Here is a 20,449-nt window from a genome sequence, read left to right as displayed (position 1 = left end):
CATTAGTGAAATGGCCAATTTATGTATTAAAAATTACATTAATCTTGGCACTTCACTTTAATAACATAGGAACTTTTTTTTTATATATTAATATGGGTGTCCGGGCCAGCTTGCACATACCTCGATTAATCTTACAGGCCTTAAAATTAACGACCATGTAAGCTTCCAGTGGCTCTGAGGTTTGTGAGAATCGAATTAGTGATATTTAAAAAGCAAATCAAGAATCTAACTAGTTGAACTACACCCCTCAAGAATAACAAATGAACTTATTTTGAAAAAAGGAACTAGTTTTGAAATGCCCTAGCATGTGACTTCCCAGGAAAAAAAGCAGTAAGCAGAAGACTGCATATTAGCATAATGTTCTCCAATCAATGCTGCATCAAATCTGTAAACATCAAGCCCTTTGGGATCCAAAAAACACTTTTTTGTAAAGTATAATTCGAAAAGGTTGGCAAATATACACTAGAATTGTATTGCGGGCAACAAATCTAGTATATATTAATTATGAGAGGAAAAAGTGGTACCATTTTATTCAGGATATTAATATTTTAGATGATATTGTTGTGAAGAATATTGTTACTACAAATAATCAATCTGAAATATTGACAAAGTCATTTTTATTGTCAAGGTTCAAGCATTACTTGGAATTAATTTCGATAACCAATTAATAGCACCACCAAGGATTATCTCTAATTATAGGCTTGATAGCGAATGTGAAGAGTTTTGGCTACTAAATAAATTTAAGTTAAGGTGAAGATCATTTGTTATGATGTAAAATAAATTCTAATCCTAATCGTATAATAACTTGACAATGAAATTCATTGGTTTAGGATTGGTTTTGTCTAGCATTAAATACTTTAATAGTGTTCGGTAGCACGTTTCGATGTGTTTTTTTTTTAAATTAATTTATTTTAGTTTAAATTAATTTTTTTAGTTATTTTTGTATTATTTTAATCTACTAATATTAAAAATAAACTTTTAAAAAATTTAAAAAATATTATTTCAATATATTTTTAAATAAAAAATACTTTAAATGTCAAAACACACACGGAATATAATATAATTCTGAATAATTCTCTACCCATTGGTAATATGACATCTTTTCTATAAATACATGCTTATACCATTTTTTTAGCGTGTGAAATCACGTGTTCTTGTGAGCTGTTGTGTACTTTTAAGATTGAGTGCATTTAGGGTTTGGTTTGAAGGTTCACCGAGGTGTGTTTATATTAATTTCTTGTAGCGTGTGAATTCTCTAAACATTTATCGGGAGTCTTTACAATTGCAAGTTGGAGAAAACTTGGCCATGAAACTCAAGCAAACGAAAGTAATCGTAGCAAAAACTTAAATTAACAGCCAGCAATGGATCCATTAGACCCTCTAACCAGAGGGCAGACCCATAGAATTTTAGCACAAATAACGCTTCTCAACTCTTTGCTCAAGGGAAGAAGCAAATTTACTAGAATTAAGCCGAACACCAAGGCCGAGCTAGCTAGCTGCACCTCATATCAACCTACAACTCTTCTCTATATATTTACCCTTTAAAACCCTATCGTTCCCATCTCTTCTCTCTCTCTCTCTCTCTCGACATTGCTCGGTTGCAGACATGGATATTAAAAGAAAGTCATGCATTCTAGTAGCGTTCTTTCTTGTATATGTTTCAAGGAAAGCCTACTCTGTTCAAGGTGCTAACAGCAAAGCCAAGAAGTCACCCTTTGACGCAGCAATAACACATTACTCCATGTTGTCGCCATCACCTTCAGGAAATGAAAGAGCTTTCTGCCAAGCAAGGGGGGCCTGCCGAAGCAAGACGCTTGTGTGTCCAGATCAATGCAAGGTGAGGAAGCCCGTGAAAAACAAGAAGCAGAAGGGATGCTTCATTGACTGCAGCAGCAAATGTGAAGTTACTTGCAAGTGTAAGTTATATTTTGTTCCTGCTGCTGTTAGTTTGTTATAAATTATTTGGCTACAGCTTCTAAAACTAATAACTAGTCCGTCGTATTTCTACTTTATACCATGTCTTTGGCATGCAGTTAGAAGACCAAACTGCAATGGATATGGCTCCCTCTGCTATGATCCTCGCTTCGTTGGTGGCGACGGAGTGATGTTCTACTTCCATGGTGCAAAGGGAGGAAACTTCGCTATTGTCTCTGACGATAACCTCCAAATCAATGCACACTTCATTGGAACTCGACCGAAAGGCAGGACTCGCGATTTCACTTGGGTGCAAGCCCTCTCCATCATGTTCGACACTCATACACTAGTCATCGCAGCAAAGCGAGTCTCAAAATGGGACGATAACTTTGATGCTCTCACGGTGAAGTGGAATGGCCAGACAGTCGACAATATTCCCACTGATGGAGACGCCGAGTGGAGAGCTAACGGCGAAGAAAGAGAGGTGGTGGTGGAACGAACTGATGATACTAACACTGTAAGAGTACAGGTTGCCAACCTGGTCGAATTAAATATAAAGGTGAGGCCTATTGGGAAGGAAGAAAACAGGGCACACAACTACCAGCTACCAGAAAACGATGCTTTTGCTCATTTGGAAACACAGTTCAAATTCTTTAACCTTACAGATCTCGTCGAAGGTGTCTTGGGAAAGACTTACAGGCCAGGTTATGTTAGCCCTGTCAAGATAGGGGTTCCAATGCCGATGATGGGAGGAGAGGACAAGTACCAGACTCCCTCCCTCTACTCCCCTCTTTGCAATGCTTGCAGGTTTCAACCACAGTCTGGCACCGCAACCATTTAATTAGGAGTATCCCAATACTGGTAACAAACTGAAGAAATAAAAATTGTATTCGTACCCTTTTGACTAAAAATTGTATGCTGTTTGGTAAGTTTTGTCTTTGGATTGAAATGATAAATAATAGCAGGAAATTTGCTCGTCTTTAATTTACTAAATGCTTTGCTTTTCTTTTCTTTCCTTTTTCCTTTTTCCTGTCTGTTTATTAAATCACATTTTTGTTGCACAAGATGGATAGTAAAAACCAACATCCATGAGTTGCATTTTCTGAGCCACTTGAATAGCTTGTCCCAACAAGCAAAATCTTATGCGCAGGAAGCTTCAACTGCTAAACTCTTTGCTAGTCCTTTGCATGGGTCACCAAATGTACTAGCTGAAGCTCCAATGCTGCAACTCTTTGATCCGATGCAAGCCTGTAAAAAATAGCATTTGTCGGTACAAAACAGCACAAGTTTTAGATATATGCATAGAACCCTATTCAAAGAAAGAGCAGAGTCGCACCTTCTGTACAATAGAAAGGGCCCTAGTGCTTTTGCACTGGCCGTGACTGAAACTCCCACAAGTTCCACGAGGGGTTCCAAAGCTTGCAAATTTGATTGAAGAAATGACCTGATTAGGGAAGGGGCACTCCAATGATAGTACTGGCCCTGCTTTTCTTGCTGCTTCTGAATTTGAGCTCCACATGTCTACCGGTAATGGGTGAGACTCTGACACGTGAGAGCACAAACTTGCGCTCTGTTTTGTAGCGAAAGCTATCTGAGTTGGATCCCCTCCAATTTCCTCAAACAACACAAGAGTGTTGCCACTTGATTCCACCCATGAACGGGGCACATGGTATCTGCAACATTACTAAATATCACAACCAAAAACTTTGAAACGTTCCAAACACTTCCCATTAGATTCTTGAGCACTTACAATGTCTGAGAAGGCTTTGCACAGTTCTTGAGACATTTGCTTGAACTGTAAGATCCTCTGTAATTGCAGCTGGAGCAACCACTACTAGGAGACACCTTGGTAGGCCAATAACGTCCAATGCTTTGTCCATTCACCCATGCCTCACCCTTCCCCATCCCCGAGAAATCAATTGCAATTGGGTCATTTCCAGCAGGGGCATTGAAACTGGTCTGGAACATGATTACCAGAAGTTAGTTTTAAAAAATCAATTCCGCAGCATTCAGAACAGCCAAATGGTGACACCGACCACCTGCAATTCTGGTGACTTGCAAAGCTATCCAATTAAAACAAGCGAATAAGGAAACCAATTTGAGTGTTCAAAACATCCGAACACATGTAAATGTACAAACAAAATGAAATTAGTGTGAAATTTTCCATGTTTAACCACATGGAAAGACCAGAAGCATATATAACTCGAGATATGACAAACGGTCACATGAAGAAGCCGTGAGTTAATCTCTCCGGTTGTTATAAGAAATCACAAAATATCACGCAGGTAAAAAATCTCACAAAAATTTACTCCGGTGTGCTGGATCAGCTGCTTCTAATACCTCTTACGGTTGTGTTATATATATGAATCCTCATGTCCATCTATTATCTATGCAGGCAACATGAATGGGAAATAATAAGATCCTCTTTTCCTACAAAATCAGCATATTTTATTTTTATTTTTTATTTGGAGGGGTGAGAGGGAGAATGTTTCCATCCTAATCTAATTAGACATGAACACCAGAGTTTTGAGCTGGTTAGTTTCATCCCCTTTTAATTTTTTTTTTCAATAAGCTCAAAATCCCATGGCCCGTGGATCGTTATGAGCTGAGCTCAGGTTCAGTAGCAGGCCTGAATGATCAGGCCGCTCTGGGCCCAGGCCTAGCAAAATTAGCAGGGGGATGAGCTGCCCCGGCCCATGAAAAGGTCTGCTATTGACCTAGCATAGTCTGAAGAACAGCTGGTTCCAAAGTTTATTTCAGTCTAAATCTCCTTTATAATCTAATATCAGAAAAATTCATGCGCTTAGAAAATTGTCTCAGCCTGCAACGAATTGTTGACCAAACTCCAATATCACAGTAAAACTGGAAGGATCATAGCAGCATATGGCTTGATTATATTATGGATTCCATATTTAATTAAACCTAGATCATCAAAAACCAACTACTTACCTTGTACCAGATCAAAGGCTGCTTCGTGGGCAAGGCAGGTTGTGTAACCCATTGAGAATTTCCACTAGACAGGCCTAATTCTTCACCTTTAAGTCCAATCTGCATTCTCGATTTAAAAGATGAAGGAAGGAAATTTAAGAACGCTGCATTCATTCTTTTGGCTACACGCTCTACTTATTAAGGAAAGTAAACAGGAAAATGTTCTAAGAAAATATCCAAAGTATTCATCATTTTCTAGTATCAACTGCATTATCTGTCAGATTGTCGGAAAACAAAGACTGACCTGATATGTCCACTGCAATGAAGAAAGGTCAACAGTAGTGCCATTTTTCAGGCCTTCCAGTTTTACTGGACCAGTTATCCCTGCACCCTTTAACTCAAAAAAAGCTCCATAGTTCTGATAGAAAACACAGATTTCCATCAATTTGCATCACATCTAGTTATAAAACCAGGGTGGTTCCAACAAAATTGTAATACCAGCGGCCAATCACTTCTGTATCACTGGGCTTAATTTACGTACCTAAGATCTCCCACCTTGACAACTTATGCGAAACTTGGGACATGACACTAATTGTATTTGAATGGTGGGATTTATTCATCCAGAAGATATCATATTCTTTCAAAATTGAAAATTAATGCATCCAAATATTAAGGTCTTTTCCATAAAATAAAAAATTGCATGAATCTTAGCGAGGAAAGTCGAACCTGAAGTCCTGCAGTCAAACTAAGGAGATCGATAGTGTTCTTCCCAGGTAAGAGTGTGACAGGAATCTCCACTGCAACCTTAGCATTGCCAGCATTTCCTGTTCCACTACCTGTAAATGCTCCAATAGTTATATTAACATAACAAACGAAGATGAGCACTTTTGCCAAAACGGAAACTACACAGCAGCCTTCTTCCATCTATGACAACAAGAAGATGCAAATCCTCGGTTCGTTGTTTATTTTCCATTACCTGCAAGCTTTCCATTAACAAAAGCATGAAGGGCGTGGCCAAGAGACTCCACATGAAGAACAGTTTGAGATCCATCTTCAAGAAAAGGCTCATTATCTTTGATAACAGTACTGTGACAAGATAACCAGAGAGGTTTTACATTCGCAACAATTAATCATAAATTTAGACATCGAACACATCAACGTAGTAGATTGAAGAAGCAAACAGACCATGCCTTCTTAAAGATATTGGAAGTAATACACTGACGTACCTCAGTGAGTACCATAAGTAGTCACTTTTATCAGCTGTAGTATTTATCTGCTCCAATAGTCCAGGTTTCACGAATGCTTTCTTTGAGATACCTACTGGTTCATATATCCAACTCCAGCTAGAGCCAAGTGTATCAGCAGAATCCGCATCTCCTTTTAGAGATTGATGTACAAAGCTTGGAATCACTGTCATAGAGTTAATCTGTCATGAGGAAGTTAAGATATTTTGGTTACTCGGCTAGCAGAATGTTGTGAAGGGCTAAACCACAAGAAAGAAAGAAAAACCTTCTATCTGCTAAATAGCTTTAAAAGACAAAACCTTTTATTTTTGGGAAATCCATGACAATGCAAATGGAATTATTGTCAACAAAAATGCAAACTGGTATTACTTACCAGACAGGAATGGTTAGGAAAAATCACACTGAAAGTTTCAATACATTGCATTTACATATTTTAAACAGCACAACTATTAGCTAGTGCCTCCATAGCTCTCATGTATCAGTGTGCAATAAAGCGATTCACATGCAGGAAGTTTAAATGAAGCTACATACAAAAGTTGGAAAATAATTTTACCCTTTATAGCATCCCAAGACATTCAGCATTTTCTAATTACTGAATTAATGTGCAATTCTTTAAGTCGTTAGATGCATAAGAGTAATTCTGATGTCATTCACAAAGAAATGGAAAAACAAACCCTTTAACGACCAGCTCCATCTGTGCATCTAAATTTGCCAATGCAAGTAGAGACGCATAGCATGAATGGAAAGAACTGCCAAATAATATTTGACCAATTGGATTGCAGTCAAATATGGTCAGTTATGTATCCTAAAAAATTCCTCAAACTTCAGAAAAGACACCCTCAATGGACCCAAACTAGAACAATTGAAAATATTAAGCCAGCATTTAGCAATACCATAATACATTTCATACAAACTGTCCCAAGTGGAATCTTCTTACAGAGTTTGAAAGGATATAGGTTTAGAAAAAAGCAAAAATGAAGACAAATACTGAAATTTGACGAGTAACTTCAGCAAAAACATATTGCCACCCAGCTGGGGAAAAGAGCATAGGTAATAAGGCATGTATGAGTATTAGCTGAAGGTCTCTGTTATTGCTGAAATATGTAAATTTTTCCATATGGAGGTAGCAGAACATTGACCACGACTTTTACCCAAAAAAAGTGATTGTGGAAACTTGTCTCAAAGATATGCCTTTCAGCATAAAATAGAGAAAATAACAATTAATAATAATGGTGAATATTGCCAGGTCTTCAAGATATCAATAAGACTACGCAAACACAGATTACGCAACCAAGGATCTACATATTTACCAAATTATTGAACAATCTAGCAAGTGCTAAATAAATAAATAAATTTAAGACACACTAATGAGGCTAACCTTTGCTGTATTAAGAGCTACATTCTTGCAGTCTGGTAAGACATACTAACCAAGGATCCACATATTTACCAAATTATTGAACAATCTAGCAAGTGCTAAATAAGTAAATTTAAGACATACTAATGAGGCTAACCTTTGCTGTATTAAGAGCTACATTCTTGCAGTCTGGTAAGACATACTAACCAAGGATCCACATATTTACCAAATTATTGAACAATCTAGCAAGTGCTAAATAAGTAAATATAAGACATACTAATGAGGCTAACCTTTGCTGTATTAAGAGCTACATTCTTGCAGTCTGGTAAGATGCTCACAGACCAACCAGGCAAGTTGTATGAATTGCCATTGAAATTTACAGTTTTGTCAGATGTGCCAAAATTGGCTAGAAAAGCAGAGCATAGCCCAGTTCCGGTTTTATAAACAGTAGCCTGAAAGGAAAATACATCAAAAGAAATTATAGATTAACTTTCTGCAAGCATGGAAAGCACATCAAAAGTTGAAGGACTAGCAATGCATGAACTTATTTTGGAATCCAGTATCTTCTAAAAATATCTACATTAATTTCCAGAAAACAAAAAGGACCAAACCACGCATTTTTTACCTGTAATCAGTGAGCAAAATATAAAAAATTCTTAGAAAGGGCACAAATGTTACTACAGTATCATGACTTTTTAATGTAAAAGGTTGTGTAATCAAGCGGATAAAGTTCCCATTCATATTGAAAATCAAAATAAACATGGTCAACAAGCTATAGGAATTTCATGGCAAACCTTTTGTTTCTCTGAATTTGAGGCGTGAGTGCTTAACAGAGTTGGTGAACAGATGGACTAAACAACATGAAACCTCCCCAGAGGTAGGTCAACTTAAATAATTTTAACTACGCCATATTAGTTCTTACAGAATCGTAGTACTTTGAGTCCTCAAAGAAGTGTATCTAAGAATTCTATTCGTTCACACATACAGAAATTGATGTTTCCAATGTGAAGCGAAATAACTAATTCATTAAATGGGATGTACCTCCAAGTTTTGACCTAGAGATGAAGTTACTGGATCAGTCGCCACCAATGCTTCTTCACAAAGCTTTATGGACTTGTGCAAATCCTTCAGATGACCCCACTTAGGTTGTCTTGTAAGTCCTGCAATACATGTCAAATATGGCATATCCTCTTGTAGATGGATGTTGAAAAATTCTCAGAGCAAATATGGGTTAATTCCCATAATAAACCATTAGCTAATTGCAAGTGGTACAGTATCATTACAACATCATGTCGACAATAAACATTAAGTTTCACGCAATTGTTAAGCTAATAGGTAGATAATAGACATACCGTATTCATCAAGAGGAGCATCGTAATCATAACTTGTAGAAATAAAAGGTCCACCAGTACTCCGGCCAAAGTTAGTCCCACCATGGTACTGGAGTTGAGAAATAAAAATCAGATTTGATACATCAATTTACATTTTTTGGTTTGTAAGATTGTTTTATGCCAGATGGGATAACATGGGAATGCTCAAATGTCATGGACCCCTCAGTATCATTGCAGTACCATATAATAGTTTTGAAAAGTCCCCCCTAGCTGGTAAAACCGTGCCACAGCGAATGCAAGGTCTTCAACAGGTCTATAGGGAACAGCACCGCCAAAGGAAAGGAACCTATCATTTTTAAAATATTGAGAATGATGTAAGTGATTAGGCTTCTTATATCATCCAAACTATCACGATTGTTAAAGGTTAAAACCAAATCCCTACCATCCACTCCAATTCTCAGTCCACATCTTGGGTTTGTTTTTAGAATTGGGGGTGAACTGGTCACAGTAGAATCCATTGCAGGTGTTTATCTGGAAGAATTTCAAAAAGATTAAAAAAAAACAAACAGAGAATGTCATATAAGCATGTGTGTGATATTCTAATTGGCAGAAGGCACAAAACAGACTGGAGTCTGTAACTTAAGTTTGATTGTTTTCCACAAACATGCACATGCAGTGATTCTGAGTTGATAAGCCACAAAGTAAAATAAACTCACAATGGGATCAGGAGCATCTGCTTGCTGGCACATAACCCAGGGAACTCCAGTATCCAGAGACACAGCCATGCTTGCTGCCCAATTGATATAGCTTTTAGCAGCAGGTCCATAGGATGAATCAATGTTTCCGTACTCATTTTCAATCTGAAATTCAGGGGGAAAACGTTCATAAAAACCCCACCTTTTCTTTGGAAGAAAAAAAGGAAAAAAAAAAAGCTTTTCTTTATGCTTCTAGAAAACAATAATCCTCAATGAGCGAACGAGTCAATCAGTGACCGATTACGTTAATAGACTAGTGATGCAAGAGAACCTAGAAAAAGAATATGCACAGTTGACTGATGATGCAAAAGAACCTAGAAAAAGAATATGCATAATTGGTCATCAAGAATACTTGAAAACAAATAAAGAAAGAGACCTGCGATAAAATGATGGGCCCTCCTTGAGATGCATAAAGCTTCTCCTGCTTCATCATGTCCACAATCTTGGCCGTAAACCGCTGCATCTCAGCCTGAAAGAGAAAGAGAGGGATCCATTAACCAAAACTTCCCAGAAACAAAACAACAAAAACACCAACAAAACAATAATTAATTATAAGAAATAAAGAAAAACCTTGAATGGCTCGTTATCAGTTCGAAACTTGATTCCCGGTACAAAATGCAACCAAAGAGGAAACCCACTGCTCCCAAGTAAACAAATTAATTAATTAAAAAGAAGAAGAAAGGCTAAGCATCACTTGATAATTCAGCAGCGGCAAAGAATCCCCCACCCATAATTCCACTCTGCGCAGACATACGGACCAATCCGAAGATGAGCATAAAGTCCAGCTTCTCCCACTAACTTGATAAATTTCACCAGATCATATCTTCCTTCAAAATTATACTGTTGTTGAAACATATTTTATTAACATTAATCACTCCCTAATAATAAATACAATGAATCTTCCTCAGCAACGAACCAACCAAACAGAGAGTATCAAGAGAATATGTGAAAGAAAGGAGCAACCTACCTGGTTTTGAACAGGCTCGTGTGCATTCCAGAAAACATAAGTCTCAATAACGTCCAACCCTCCATCTTTAGATTTTTGTATAAGGTCAGCCCACATCTGCAAAATTATCACTACTGCTAAGATTAAATACAAATACAAAAACAAAACATCATATACACACGGCATACCTCGGCTGTACTGCGAGGATAATGAATGGAACCGGAGACCAAGACTCTGCGTTTTCCATCAATCAACAAGGCCCTATGATCGTAAGTCACATTGACTCCATAGGACGTCGTTGCTAATGTTAGAAGCACAGACAAAAACACATACAGGAGCAGCAGCTGAAGAATCTGATCCCTTCCTCTCATTTCCACCTATGCTATATGATATGATTTGATATTCTCGACTTTGTTTATTTTCCAGCTTAATTTTCTTCAAAGGAAGGAATACTAACACACACTAGTGCTAGTACTGGTAGTCCTTCCTAGTGGTTTATCTCTGTTGCTTTGCTTGCTATTTATTTTTTGGTTTTACTTTAACTTAAAACTAGTTTGATTCTGTGTTTTAAGATAGAAGACAAATGCGCCGGAGGAGAAGACACGCCATCTGCTCTTCATCCACAGCACAGTCCGACGTCATCAATGAATCATCATTTGTTTGCTTCTTCTTCCTCCTTATCTTTTTTCCTTTAGTGACTGTGTTTTCCTTTTGTTGGTTTCCCCACCCTCCTCCTCCTCCTCCTCCTCTATGTGGAAGCAAAGTCAATCTGGGTTTCCAATCCACCCCCACTAAGTTTATTCTTGTAGATAAATGATCAGCTGGTGGTGTTGAATCATGTGAAGGTAGTGGTGGAGGATTGTGGGGACAGAAGATCATGCATTCATTTTTTATGCTTCATCTGCCACCAAGTTTTTGTGCATTTCACTTTCTTACTTGCGCGTGTTGAAGTTTTTTTTTTTTTTAAACTTAAAATCTTTAAGTTTTAACTTATGAATTCTAATTTCTATATTTTTTGTATAGAAAAATTGATTTGTATTTTATATTCTATGTCATTTTTGCTAAACATACTACTAAATTAAAATAATTTTATATTTTTTGTTTACAATTTGTAAAAAAAATATTATAAATTATAATTGACATTCAAAAATTATTTTTTATAAATCATATCAAATATATTTTAAGAGACGGTTCATGTTATTTGTTTTTAAATTAATTTTTAATATTATGTTTTATTTTGTTTTATAATGGAATATGCATAAACAAAAAATAATTTATAAGGATTTTATTTACAAATAAATTATAATTGATTTGAATCTTTGATGCGTAGGAATCATAAAACTCATATGCATCAAAAAAAAAAAAAAAGGTTAGTTGTGAGGATCTTTTTTATAAATAAATTATAATAGATCTTAATATTTGATGCGAACATGAAGGGTGAGAATCATTTTCAATATTTTTAGCATATATATTTTTAGATTTTATTTTTTAAAAATATCATTATACTTTCTCTAACTAAAAAGATACTTAAGCATTTGAGAATCCCTAAATCTACAATAATGGATATTTTATAGGTACCAGCCATCCTGATTTATCAGGCACCACCAACTACCAGCTACCAATCACTTGGATTTTTCATATCAGGCCACTAGACACCTTGGCTAGGGAGAATGAATCAGATTGCTTGAAATAAAAGATGAACCAATTATCCAACATATAAGCATTATTCTTAAGCTATTTGGATATTTTAAGACCTCATTATTTGGCACCGTCTGTGGGAACTCATATAAAAAATCCATCAATTGTTCTTCTAAAACTTGTTTTTGGCATTTCCATGTCATTCCAGACATACAACCAAGACACACTTGAGCCAGAATGTCAGACAAATCTACTCGTTACCGCAAACACTTCTACCTAACTAGACCTTCAAGAACTCACCATTCAGACGCGACTCTTTACTCAGGTTGTGCTAGCAATCTAGATGCAAAATAAAACCTTGCCACCCTAACAAGTCTTGACACCCTTAGCAACACACAACTCCTTAGCGCCATAGCCACCGGCCATGCTAGGTGCCCATAGACGATTACATTATCAAGAGGAGACTAGGTAGAATGACATTCATGAGAGTCCCTTAAGGGATTGCTCGTGCCATTGCGATATCCATGTACATAGTCGGTATTCTGAATGCACTCCTCTTAGCTACCGTGAGATAAAAACTAGTTATTGTAACCATTGTTCCATGCTAAACTCCTCGGGATTCCAAGAGCCTAACATACAAAGGACTAAGAGACGGTTTATATATGAGCATACCTAAGAGAATGACTACAACCCCCTATTAGTAGAGGTGTTCTCCATTTTCCTAATGAGTATTGAACATTTGATTATCTAAGGACTATATTTCCATAAAAATAAGCCTGGACAACTATGATGACATAGCCGACCTGAGAGAGCATGTAAAAAACATGCACGGTAGCTTAGAGTTGGTCATCCAAGACAATAACTTAATGTGCAAAATCCTTCTCATAACCTTCTAGGGGTCTGTGTGTGCATGATACAATAATTTAGAGCTAAGCTCTATTGAAGGGTTTAGTGACCTCTGCACCAAGCTAGTGACATGCTTCAGCACCAACATACAGGTCAAGAAAAGCTCCATGTAACTATTTGGTGTTATCTAACAAGAGAGCGAGTCTATACGAGTATATTTAAAAAGGTTCAATAAGAAAATACTTAAGGTATAAGAATTACTTGAGCCATTAGCCTTAGAGGCCTTAATAAGAGGGGTAAAAAAGCATGCTCTTTAGAGGAAAAAAAATTATACCTTACAAGATAGAAGTTTACTCAAGGTGAAGTAAGTTATGAAAAATCATATACGGGTAGAAGGGACTAGTTTACCATGACACAAGCCTCCTTGTTTCTACAAGGACAATCAACATAATGGACCTTTCAAGTGAAATCATTCTCCTAGTATAAATGAAAGATCAAGGAAGAACCATGAGGGACTAACCCATGAGTATTTGATGTATCATAAGGATTTATAACTCTTTTGAATCAAAATAGGATCACCCATTCAAAGTTATTAGGGAAGTCAAATCAAACACCTTGGCTCCACCTCCAAAACATTTTCCTCCTAAAAACCTCGCTTATACCTATCACTTAAATCACCTCATGATGTATAATCCTCAATAAGAATGCAAGTTTATTTTTTGAAATAAAAACAATGTATCTCTAACATTCATTCTCTATCTATAGATCTTTACTAGGGGCTTCTAGATACTTTCCAATGAAGGTTGACTTGGTCTTCCTAGAGAAATAACCCTATAATCTTCAAGGGATAAGTATGAGGTCTCTTTATTGCAATAACATTATTATTTAGTTGATGCCTAATAGCCTCTCTAATTCACTAGGGGTTGATTTTGGATCCTCTATTCTCTAGTGCAGTCTCGAATTGACATATTCTCCAGGTGATGTCAAAGAGCCTCTCATTGATTTACCAAGAGCTGATCTCGGATCCCCCATTTTTCAATGTAGTCTTAGTCTGAAATATTATTTTGATGATGCTTAAGGGCCTCTCACTAATTTGATAAGGGTTGATATTAGATCCTTTATTCTCTTGTGTAGTCTTGGACTAAAACATTTTGTGGGTGATGCTAAAACGCCTCTTGCCAATTCATTAATGATTAATCTTGGATCTCCTACCATCTTCAATGCAGTATCGGACTGACATGACTTTCCAATAGAGCTCCTAGGCTTTATATTATCTTCAGGGATGATTTTGGATCTCTGACTCTTAACCTCTTTCCAGTAGGGGCTCACATACCCTATTATATCGTCAAGAAGACCATAGACCACCCACTCTCAGAAAATAATTACTCTATAGTGGAGGGACTCCCATACCTCATGACAATGCTAGGGAAATCACATAACTCCCACACTCTTCAGTGGGAGGCTTCCAAACCCCCACGCTATCATTATGAAAGCTACATATCTCCCACTCTTCTATGAGATGTTTCTATAATTAAAAGCTCTCATACATAATGTCATCCTAGGAAGGTCACATACCTTACACACTCTAATATGACCACTCTTCAAGTGATGAATTTGGTCTTATTGGTTCAATAACACCATCCTTTATAAATCTGACCCCTTCGCCTCTTAAAAATATTTTTAAGTGTAGGAGTTAACACTGATATGTTCCCATAGCCACTTAGAAACTTTTCTAAGTATGAGCGTCAACACGAGTCTGTCCCCTAGCCACTTAGAAGAAACTTTCTAGTATGAGCTCCACCCTCTATAAGTTCCTCTAAGCCTCTTAAAATTTTTTCGAGTATAGGCTTACCCTCAATGAGTTTTTCTTAGCAACTTAGAAATTTTCTAAGTATGAGTTTCTCCATGGTTTTCCTTTATATACTTAAAAATTATTTTTTCAACCATGGCGTATGCCCTTACACACGGGTTCTTTGGTATATTACTTGAAGTTTTCACCCCTCTTCTTATATGAAGAAAACTCGACAAAACTCATTGCATCAAGTATTTTTACAAGTCTTTGTGTATCAATATAACAAAGACTTGGAAGAGTACTGATAAACCTAAATTTAATGGGCTTAAAAAGCCTCTTTAAAAGGACCAAAAACATCTATATGGGTGTTGTTACCCATTTTTAGATCCCACATAAATATACCAAAAAATACAAAATATAAAAAATATAAAAAAATTAAAAAAAAGTTGGAAAAATAAAAACAAATATACATCAATTGGAGGAATATGAAGAATGTCTAGAAAATTGCCAAGTATTGGTTGAGAAGGATCAAAATACCCAAAGTTAAAAAATTGACAGTTTGATTTTTGACTGATGAAAGCCCTATTAACAAGAAAAATCCAATTTGAGAAGACAAATTTAAAATTGGATGTTTTAATAACTCAATTGGGATTTTTATGATTTAATTGAATTTATTGAGAGTTTAATTGCAAGTAAAATTGGTTTTTGAATTCGATTTGGGCTTTAATTGGAAGGAATTGAAGTCTAGGGTTGATTGCAATTTTGAATAGCTAATTTGGTCAAATCAGAGACTTAATTGCATAAATATTGAAGTTTGATAGGTAATTAGGAACTTGATTGAAGAAATTCAAAACCAATGATAAAACTGTAAAAGACATAAGACTTCAGGGACTTAAATCGACAAAATCAGGGGTCAAATTGAAGACAATTAAAAATTTGATGATTAATTAAGGGTTAATTTCCATAAATCAGGAACTAAGGAAAAAATTGAGAAAGGCATTGAACTTTAGGGTTGGCAATTGAGTTTGACAGGGGGAAATTGCATGAAATTAAAATTTGGAAGGCAATTACGGGTGCAATAAAAAAATTATAAGAATAGGGACTAAAGTGAAATTTATAAAATCCCAAATTAAAAACCCTAATTTTTAGGATTTAACGTAGACGACACGTCGTTTGACCACTATTTTATCTTCTTCTTTGATGATTTTGCCTAATCGAGTAGGCATCTTCAACGAATGAATGTGGTGTCTCCAACCACCTTGGGGGTTGTAACTTTCACCATTTGACTGAGAAACACCCCTTTAAAAAAGATCAGCTATTCCTACAAACATTTACATTTTATTTTCTTCAATAAACTTAACAACATCTTGTCCCTGATCAGTTATCACTACATTGACAGAATCTAGTCAATCGAGGTGGCACATTCAAACAAATGAATGTGAAGATACATACCCTCCAAATCTATCAAGGTTGGATTAAAATGAAAGGTGTGCACCCTTTCTACTAACTTCAAGTGGTCTTCAATGATGATGATGTCAGAGTTGCTCCAGTGAAGCCTTGAAAGTGATCAACTCAATCAGCCTTGATTGTGACACCTATTTTGCAAAACCACTTATTTGTTTTGTGTGTTCAATTAAGAGCCGACCACATTTCTCTCAAGATCAAAAGGCTAGAAACAACTCATTGGTCTTCAAGTTTAGCAAAACCGACCACATTTCTCTCAAGATCAAAAGGCTAGAAACAACTCATTGGTCTTCAAGTTTAGCAAAACCACCAAAATCTTCAAAATCAAGTTTGTTACAAAACTATCATTGTAAAACTAGCAAGGTACATAACTTATAACTGTAAAAAGGTATCCAAAACCCTCATATTTGGATTAGAGGGTCAAGCATTGATTAACTATGATTAAACCTTGATCAAAATCCTAGCTTGAAACCCTATAAATACCCCCTGAAAAATCAAGACAAAAAAAAGAGAATAGAGGGGGAGAAAACTTATGCTTGGAGTTCATTAACAATCAAGTTTATTGCTTGACATCTAAGAACTAACGATATAATTTAAAGATAAGCAAAAGATTGGATTTTTGAAGGAAAAAGGGAAGTAACTATTATGATTTTTGAAAAAATATAATTCTTCACTAACTCAGTAGATGATGTCCATGAAGCATACATCTAGGTTGTTTTATATATTTAATGATGTTTTAGAACTTGTTTTAGTGTTTGGTATTTTTTTTAGTTTTGAATTTGATTAATAAGTAAAAATATTGTTTTTATTAAGGCGATTCCATCTATCTTAGTTAAGAAAACTTAAGGAAAATGTTTTTATATTTTGTAAGCTTCACCTCCAAAGCTGTAGATAGTTTTTCAATTAATTTCTTAAAAAACGTTTTCACATTATTAATTTTAAGATGCACATTAAAATTTGATTTGAAAGCAAATTCATTTGAACAAAAGCACTAAATATATAATGAATATGGAATTTAATAAAAGAAAAAAAGAAAATAGGAAGCCAAATACACTAAAATACTATAATAATATTTTAATCAAAATCATGAAAATCATGAAAAATAAAAATCTAAATTTTCGTTAAATTGAATCAATAAAAAAGAATTATATATAACTCGTCTAATTTTAATCTAAACAAAAAAAAAAGCAATTGAACATGTTTTAGATTTTTGGATATCTCGAGTAAATCAATTACATGGTTAATTTATCCAAGTATTATTTTATTTATTGTAAAAGATAAATGAATAGAAAAAAGTAATTACTTTGATGTTGTTCATCATAAATGCTTTGACACCTACTTGTTTGAAACTTACACGACAGTCAGCTCAGGCGATGTAGAGCGGAGCAAGACAAACTCTTCACGTGATGTTTTTGGTCCAAAGTTAAAGAATCGTACGGTGCTCAAATGGTATGAAGGCCGCGAAAGTCACATCTCTGCTTATCCCTTTGAAAATTTCACGCGGAGGCAAGGGATTAGGTTTTTTTCTGGTAAAGAAAGAAAAGAAAAGGACTGTAGATAAATAGATTATGGTTTATTATTATTAGTTATTTAGTTCAGAGTGCCTAACAGCATACGTTGGCCCTAGGCGAGGCAAAGTCCTGTCGGTGGAGACGCAAAGATTCTCTCTGGGAGTGCGGATAAAATAAAATTTCATGATAATTTATATTTTTAAATTATATTGATAGATTAATATTAAAAATAAAAAGATATTGGTATGATATATTTTTAATAAATAAATATTTAAAAAAATAACCATAATTATATTCTCAAACACGTAAGCATATGCGGATATAGTCTAGAGCCGTTCTCAAACATGCATGTATTTTTTTTTATAATTTTTAGTCGGAAAAAAAAATGTATATCAAACTAAGAAAATTAAATTCAGTTTTCTCATCTATAGTGATGAAGTGGACCAATGGCATTGTTTTGGATACATGGATGGTGTTCATAGGCCACATGTCTCAACCCAAAGGAGGGCCAACAATCCTGGCAACAAGTTGTCTTCAATTTTAAAGCATTCTCAATTATAATGGGATATTCCTGAATGCAAGCTCGAAGCTACCTTTGATGGGAAATCTTACTCAATTGTTGTAGCTTTAGGGTTTTTTATTGCGTGATCTTACAAGCTAATTGATGAACTCGACAGATAAGCAGGAAAATCCGTCTGGGTAACAAAAAGGAGCACGACCATCTTCATGTTCACGAATACGTGCTGCCGATAAGGAAAGTGTTGGAGTGAAAAATATAGCTCATGGCTTTCTTAGGGATGCAAAATATGTATTTTCTATAAGAAAAACCATTAATTTGAATGATGTAATTCATTTTTATTTTGCTAATTTTGAATTAAGATGTAAGCTTTTTTATTTTTTTTAAATTAGCACAATAATTTAAAAAATCTTGGCAAAATAACATCATCTGAAAAAGTTTTTGCAAAATAACATATTTTCACTTTGAAGCACGATATTTATTAAATGTTGCTATTTTTAAGCATGATAAGATGATAGTTATGCTTCATAAGCACAACATGTAAAATTTAAATTGATGTTCTTAGCTCTTATCTTTTTAAATACCACATCAATCACTTGTTTTTTTTGCTCTTGAAACACTCAAAAATCAAATTCATCTTAGTCTTCAAGCATTATATAATGTTTTTCTCTTCAAATTTGCCACCACCTTTACTCCTGCCACCTCAACCCTCTTTCTAGTTCTACAAACAAGGTAAACATATTACATTGCTATGAACTTGTGTTTGGTTTAGTTGAAATGAAATAATTGTTTAGGGTTTAAGTTGAATTTAAGATTTGTTTTATGAATCATAAATTAGCTATGAATACCATCAATAGGGTTGATTTGATATAGTTGAACATGAAAATAAGTTAAATTAATTACAAATTAATTATTTCAATTAATTATGTGTTGCCTTGACTTTTGGATAAGTTGCCGAATTAGAAATTTTGTGTAGATTGTTGGAATCAACTAATAATGTTATTAACTATGCTTGATGATTTCATACAATAAACCATGGATGAAGTACAATTATGATGAATTACACGTTGTATTGAATTGTGGATAAGTTGTTGAATTTAGTATTTTTTTAATTGTTTTAATTTGCAATGAATTTGGATTTAATTTAATGCATTTGAGTATAAAATATCAATTAGATTTAATATCATGAATTATTTAATTTAATGCATTTGAGTATAAAATATCAATTAGATTTAATATCATGAATTATGTTTAATTTTAGTCAAGTATGCTTTTGTGTTAAATTTTAGGAATTTGATTGAATTTGCTATGAATTTTGCCAATTAGGATTGTAATGCAATTTAGTTAAAATCACATCCAATTAACTAGAATCTGATTTGTTTATTTTTTTATAGAATATCTTACAACATATTTATGTTATGTTATTATGGTAACACTATTGTTCTTGATGTAAACAGTAATATCACATGCAACGGAAGAAGTAATTTGTTGTTAAATGATAATTTAGGTATGTCATACATGGAAACAAAAAACTATTTGTCATGGACTTGGGTAGAATTATTATGATATTGATGTTGAAATAACTTGAAGGTGTCAAAATAATGAATCTCAATATTATCCTGTACCGATTGTATGTGATGATAGTTTTAAGATAATGATTGATTCTTTCATTTAAAGTTGTTGAACATAGTAGTATTGCATGCGAGTAGTTAACCAAAATTTCTGTGTCCTAACTATTATCGGTCCTTTAAAGTTAGTAAAGGGAAAAATAGTTTATTGTTGGATGATTTGTTACAAGGATTGATGATATTATATTTGACAATTCATTTATTCATAGATTTGACTATTTTGAACCTAGAGAAAATGAAGAAGATGAGATGTTAGACTCGAATGTGACAATAAATATTGATAATAATGTTGATAATGAGGTTAATGACGAAATAACACCTCTTGTTTATGAATTTAGAGATATTTCTAGGTCTACATTTGTTCTCTCATGTTGGGTCACTTAGTTATAGATGTTTTCCAAGAGGCTTTGATTTGGAGGTTGGAGAATTATTTAGCAGTAAAAATAAATTGGTTAATGTAGTTAAATGATGACACATTGCACATTCAATTGAATATTGAATCCAATGGTCAAACTCGACATTTGTTCAATTACAATGTCTATAATACTTAAATATAAATGGTATTTGCATGAAGAATATCA

At 34.7% G+C, this 20,449-nt stretch overlaps 2 protein-coding genes across 2 annotated transcripts; one reads left to right on the top strand and one right to left on the bottom strand.

Moving 5' to 3' along the window:
• Positions 1 to 1,396: 1,396 nt before the first annotated feature.
• On the top strand, positions 1,397 to 2,907 carry LOC133679648 (uncharacterized). The gene is made up of 2 exons (XM_062102307.1): positions 1,397 to 1,916; positions 2,034 to 2,907. Exons 1-2 carry the CDS (start codon positions 1,607 to 1,609, stop codon positions 2,753 to 2,755), a joined length of 1,032 nt encoding a protein of 343 aa, XP_061958291.1. The 5' UTR covers positions 1,397 to 1,606; the 3' UTR covers positions 2,756 to 2,907.
• Positions 2,785 to 11,330, bottom strand: LOC133679647 (beta-galactosidase 8). Its single transcript, XM_062102306.1, has 19 exons — positions 10,661 to 11,330; positions 10,494 to 10,589; positions 10,254 to 10,366; positions 10,097 to 10,163; positions 9,903 to 9,995; positions 9,488 to 9,631; positions 9,214 to 9,302; positions 9,012 to 9,117; positions 8,793 to 8,880; positions 8,482 to 8,600; positions 7,731 to 7,892; positions 6,069 to 6,268; positions 5,819 to 5,928; positions 5,569 to 5,678; positions 5,147 to 5,260; positions 4,864 to 4,962; positions 3,665 to 3,873; positions 3,251 to 3,587; positions 2,785 to 3,162 (listed from the first exon to the last, which is right to left on the bottom strand). Exons 1-19 carry the CDS (start codon positions 10,841 to 10,843, stop codon positions 3,055 to 3,057), a joined length of 2,547 nt encoding a protein of 848 aa, XP_061958290.1. The 5' UTR covers positions 10,844 to 11,330; the 3' UTR covers positions 2,785 to 3,054.
• Positions 11,331 to 20,449: the final 9,119 nt, after the last annotated feature.

This window comes from Populus nigra, chromosome 19, assembly GCF_951802175.1.
Source record: "Populus nigra chromosome 19, ddPopNigr1.1, whole genome shotgun sequence".
NCBI classification, from domain to species: Eukaryota; Viridiplantae; Streptophyta; class Magnoliopsida; order Malpighiales; family Salicaceae; genus Populus; species Populus nigra.
This window is presented reverse-complemented; position numbering and strand designations above follow the sequence as displayed.

Excerpts from the sequence above, each read along its gene's own strand:
- LOC133679648 (XM_062102307.1), top strand. The coding sequence starts at position 1,607 with ATGGATATTAAAAGAAAGTCATGCATTCTAGTAGCGTTCTTTCTTGTA. Across the intron at positions 1,917-2,033 it reads ATGTGAAGTTACTTGCAAGT|TTAGAAGACCAAACTGCAAT; the intron begins GTAAGTTATATT and ends TTTGGCATGCAG.
- LOC133679647 (XM_062102306.1), bottom strand. The coding sequence starts at position 10,843 with ATGAGAGGAAGGGATCAGATTCTTCAGCTGCTGCTCCTGTATGTGTTT. Across the intron at positions 10,164-10,253 it reads TGCGCAGAGTGGAATTATGG|TGGGTTTCCTCTTTGGTTGC; the intron begins GTGGGGGATTCT and ends ACTTGGGAGCAG. Across the intron at positions 4,963-5,146 it reads CATTGCAGTGGACATATCAG|ATTGGACTTAAAGGTGAAGA; the intron begins GTCAGTCTTTGT and ends TCGAGAATGCAG.